This window comes from Piliocolobus tephrosceles, chromosome 11, assembly GCF_002776525.5.
Source record: "Piliocolobus tephrosceles isolate RC106 chromosome 11, ASM277652v3, whole genome shotgun sequence".
Taxonomy (NCBI): Eukaryota; Metazoa; Chordata; class Mammalia; order Primates; family Cercopithecidae; genus Piliocolobus; species Piliocolobus tephrosceles.
The window spans coordinates 48,074,897-48,080,295 of NC_045444.1; the positions used below are offsets into that span (position 1 = coordinate 48,074,897).

Here is a 5,399-nt window from a genome sequence, read left to right on the forward strand (position 1 = left end):
TTCCTTCCTTCCTTCCTTCCTTCCTTCCTTCCTTCCTTCCTTCCTTCTTTCTGATGGAGTCTCGCTCTGTTGCCCAGGCTGGAGTGCAGTGGTACAATCTTGGCTCACTGCAAGCTCTGCCTCCCGGGTTCACACCATTCTCCTGCCTGGGTAGCTGGGACTACAGGCGCCCACCACCAAGCCCGGCTAATTTTTTTGTATTTTTAGTAGAGACAGAGTTTCACTGTGTTAGCCAGGATGGTCTGGATCTCCTGACTTCGTGGTCCGCCCTCCTCGGCCTCCCAAAGTGCTGGGATTACAGGTGTGAGCCACCATGCCTGGCCTACAGTAGACGTTCTTTCATCAACACTGATGAACACTACAACACAACTTCAAGAAAGGACAAAACAGTCTCTGTGTTTTTCTCCTATCTTTTTACCACTAGCATGGCATCTGGCACAAAGATGCCACTCAGTAAATCCAAACTGAATGAATGAATGAATGAATGAATAAGTTTTTGGGTACTTGCTGGACACAAACCTATGTCTAAAGTAATTTTCAGAAGGCCTGCTGGAATCAGGGGCAGGGGCTAGGAAATGGGGTGGCAATCCTAAATCAAAATAATAGATCAAGTAGAAAATGTCTATGGTAAAACAGAAAAAGAATGAAAATACCAGACCATTTTATGGAAGTCTTGATTACTTATTTTAAACCATCAAAAAAGCAAATTTGGAAATCTTATTTCATCATTCATCCATTCTCTAATGCCTGGCAACACAATTCAATACATCATGTGTTTTCAACACTTATTCCAGACACTTTCAGAAATAAATTCAATCAGTCTATCAATCAAATAATCAATGCTTATTAAACACCAACCCTATACCTAATCCTGGTTAGGTTCTGGGATGAAAGAGGTAATTTCTTTTTCAAATCAGTATAATCTATGGACTTTAAGAAGTGTATCTCAATTGCAACATGGGGAATTTACCTAAATCTCTCAAACTTAAATTTACAAGGAAATGTAATCAGATGAATAGTGATAAAAGTCAACACCATTATCATATAAAATAGCTCTGATTTATAAGCTTTTTCATAAACACTATTTCTGATTTGATGTTGACTAAAATACTGTGAGAAATTTTATGATGTCCACTTTCACGGGTAAATGTAGCATCAGGGAACTTAAATAATTTGGACCAAAGTAACACATATAGTAAGAAGCCAAGATAGACCTCAGATCCATGTGTTCCCCTTCTACAGTCTTATCACACTTTGCTGCTGTAAGGTAAACATTCATCAATGACCACCACCTCAATATAGATTATTCTTCCAAACATAATGTTTCTTTCTCATTGTCCACCATAGCTTATTTTTGGAACTGATAATACATGTAAAATGATGCACACAAAAATTATTCCAGACTCTCACAGAGATACTATTGCTTCCTAGAGAGCCTCAAATGTATAGCTGCTTAGTCTTTCAGGGCCTCCTTTGAAATGTGAATCAGAGGGAGAATTTGGGTTGCTTTGGCCTTAACTGCTACTAGTACACGAAAGTCCCTTTACTCTATATCTTCTTTGTGTCAAATCCCTTGCATTACTGCTAGCTGCCTCCAAGCTTGCCAGAATCAAGAACTTGGATAAAATCTAGCTGGCGGAAATTCAATCCAGGCAAGACAAAAGTGATGCTGATAGGCAGAAGTATTTAGAGTAAATAGGGAGAAGTGCTGTTTCGCTGGCAATCGGGACATCATACCCACCAAACATAAACAGCTTTGTGGTGTTACTGGACTCTGTTGCTTCTGGACTTCTAACAGCTACTGTGGCTGGAAATGCCATCTTCCATCTCCAGCTGGCTTGAAGGCTGCATACTTTCTTCCAAATTAAGATTCTGCCACAGTGATGTACACATTTGTCATATCCAGCTGGACTACTATAATGCGTTCTAGCTTGTTCTCAATACACAAAACGACATAAACATTACAGACAACAGTGCAAAGTAATTTACTTGTTGGGAAAACTGGCCATCAAAATTAGATGCATGTTTGGGTCTTTGGACAGGCCCTGTGTCTGTCAAGTCTACAAAAGATCACTAACTTTATTCACTAAAGACTAAATTACATCATAGGCTATAGCCAATCAATCAAATGCCCAGAAGTGTGTAATGAATATACAAACAATGGATGAACCAAAAAGAGAGGAAAAAAATGTGAAAATCATACAGTGGTGTAGACAAAGCCTTTGACTTTTAGTCATGGCTTTATTCATCTATATGTCTTCCAAAACAAGACTTTTAACTTACGAGCCTGAGTAAGTCAGATTCAAACAGGTTAGCATTTATACACGTCACAGTATATCTTCACTTATCAAAAAACAATTCATATCACATTCCATGTAAAGTCATCAGTAAAATTCGCCCTGTCAAGAAAAATCCAGTTTCTTCACTAATATGAAAAACTGAAATTAGCAACACATTCTTTCAATGAATTGTTTCTAAATTTTGATTCTCAGAAAATGTAGAAACTTTGATTAAAGAAAGAGAAAAGAGTGTGTGTGTGTGAGAGAGAGAGAGAGAGAGAGAGAGAGAGATTGTGATTTACCCATTTGGGCTAAGAATAAATGGCACAATGTGTAAGGTGGGGCAAAGATTGGAAAACTTTTTCTCTAAAATGCCAGGTAATACATATTTTCAGCTTTAAGGGCACACAGTCTCCATCCAATTGCCTTTGGAGTAGAAAGGCAGCCACAAACAATATGTAAACAAACGAGCATGACTGTGTTCCAATAAAACTTTATGAACACCGAAAATTAAAAATTGAAAAATCTAAAGACCTTCCTTAGCCTGTGGGCCTGAAAAAAAAAAAAACAGTAGCAGGCTGGATTTAGCCTGTGGGCCATAGTTTGCTGACCCCTGCTCCATGGAACTACATTAAATAAGAAAAACATTCAACAGTTTGGGCAAATTATTTAACCTGCCTCAGGTTTCTCATCTGTAAAATGGACTTAATAACATTAGGAGCCTCAGTGGGTTACTCTGAAAATGAACTGTAGTAATATATTTTGAAAATGATACCAAGTGCACATAGTAAGTGTTCAATACATGTTACCTGTTAATATACATTACGATTCTAAAGTTAACTCCTTTTTTAGTTCAGTGAAAAGATTAGAAAAGTAGTTCTTTTGCGTTTAAATTTTCGAAATTGTCTTAAAGTGCCTAGATGTTGTCTTCTCAAAGGAGGAAACTAGATTTGCCCGAAGATGTCAAGCACATTTGGAAAGGGGCAAACGCACAAGAAAACCTGCTTTGCAAAATCTGCCTAAAAGGCTAGCTCCATCTGAACAGACACCTACCCGGTTTCTGTCTTCAATTGTCAACAGTTCCTCCTCCATGCACTTATCCAAAACGTCTCTAACTAGAAGCTTGTCCACCAGAGTGGGCTGAAGGAGGTTCAGCAGTTGGAGACATTCATCATGAGCGTTCTCAAACGATGGAGAGGGCAAGTCAGTGAGCTCAGGGTTCATGTAGCGGGCGGCCAGAGGGCTGCCAGCTCTTTGGAGGGCCTCCACGAATTCCCGAGTCCAACCAAGGTGCCAGACTCCCTTCTCCAAGGTGCTCAGGAGCAGTTCAACTGCCTGCATGTTCCCGGAGGTGGCGACCGTCCTCTGAATCTGCTCCTTCACCTCTGCAGGCAGAAAGGTCAGGTAGTCCAGCACAGGCTCCACCTGGATGTACATTTTCACCCTGGCCCTGAAGCACGAGATGAGATAGCGGAAATTCTCGTCTGTGGAATACCCATTCGACATCTTTCTTTCTCAGAGAAGGGAGAGGGTTCTCCCAAGCAGACGGTGCTGTTCTTTGAGGGACAGGTGAAATGGGCGTGCCGCTGTCCGCTGCCCACTTGGAGGAGCAGGGTCTACCTCTCTGTGCCTGACAACGACCAGGTTGCACGCAGAACCCTCCGGCCGGCGCGCGGGGCTGCGGTCGCACCTGGGCAGGTGGGCAGGTGGGCAGCGGGGAGGCGCGCGGGGCCGCGGGCGCGGCACTTTGAACTCTGCAGTGTGCACCCCGGGTCCCGGCCCGGGACGATCCGGCTGCACAGACGGGTAGGAGCTTCGAGTCCAGCTTTTCTGTCAGGCAGTTCTTACAGAGTTTCCCAGACTTTGGTTTCTGTTTCGATTCTCTTCTCAGGACTTTGCAAACGTAATCGGCCGAGGGGAGGGAGTTTCCTCAGGGAGGCGTCACCTTTTGGTCGGGGCGGGTGAAGACGGGAGGCTTTTGGTGAAGGACACCGCGGGAAACAGAAAAGGAAAGCGAATTCTCTCTGGTACCAAGACCAACGCTCTAGGAAAGCTCCTCCTGCGGGTATTTTGTTTTCCCAGCGGGGTTCTGCCTTAACAATCAGGTCCTTTGTAGGTCAAAATGTGCAGTGCACAAAAGCCTGTGATTTGGGACTTTCCAAGGGGGAAGTGAACAGAAACTGCCACAGACCCGGCCGTGAACAGGGAGTTACCCTTGGCTGGTGAATGCAGCAAGGCAGGCCTGGCTGAGGTTGGTGAGACTGCGAGGGACAGGTGAGAGATGAAGCTCAGAAGACATCTTTGCAGAGATGTGGAGAAGCCAGGAGGAAGTCACCTCTGTGCCCTCCCTAAAATAAACCTGACCTCCCGTGGGTTCCCAAACACTAACTTGTTTCCCTGGGAATTTGCAGGTGGGTACGGAAAAGTGAGTAACAATAAACAGTTAACTTTACTGCCTCATATTTAGATTGTTGGTATTTATGCAGCTTTGACCAGAACCTGGTAACAGATGTGGATGGACTTGAACCACCAACTCAGCTTATACGGAAGTCAAGACTGAAGGCTTCCTAGATTCCAGCTTGTGAGTTCCCTATATTCTTTAATATACAACTTTCCTTTAATAAAACAAAACAAAAAAATCCCCCAACAACTTATTTTTGATATAGCTGCCATTCTTTTCTTGGATTCAATACAGCAAGTTTTGGCTGGAGCAGCTAGGAACTTAATTAGCAACTAATGTACCAACTTGTAGTAAACATCAACATTTGTCTATGTCATGAGAGAAAAAAAAACATATTCGCACTGAAAAATGGCAGCTTCATTTTGGTACAGAAGCCACATGAATGTGAGTCCTTAAGGTTACTACTCATTTAGGAGCCATTCTGTAGCCACGTGTGACTGTGGGTGGTAGGCACAGACACACCATAACTAGAACCTCATGGTCCAGAATTATATAAAGGATGGAGAGATCATTTAGGTTATCAAAGAGACATATTTAGGAAAAATAATCTGTTAGCACAGTACATTCAATAAAGTCTGTGTAGGCCAGGAAAACCTGATAGTGCTTTGAACTGGATAATAGAAGTACAGAGTCTTGGTGAGTGTTTACTAGGGGCATAC

The 5,399-nt window shown here is 42.6% G+C and overlaps 1 protein-coding gene across 2 annotated transcripts in view; it reads right to left on the reverse strand.

Moving 5' to 3' along the window:
* IFIH1 (interferon induced with helicase C domain 1) overlaps positions 1 to 4,419 on the reverse strand; it is a 51,789-nt gene extending 47,370 nt beyond the window's left edge. For both annotated transcript variants that reach the window (XM_023217331.3, XM_023217330.3), the window contains exon 1: positions 3,333 to 4,419. In XM_023217331.3, coding sequence (XP_023073099.1) covers positions 3,333 to 3,785 — 453 coding nt within the window. In that variant the 5' untranslated portion in view covers positions 3,786 to 4,419. The remainder of the gene's footprint in view (positions 1 to 3,332) is intronic.
* Positions 4,420 to 5,399: the final 980 nt, after the last annotated feature.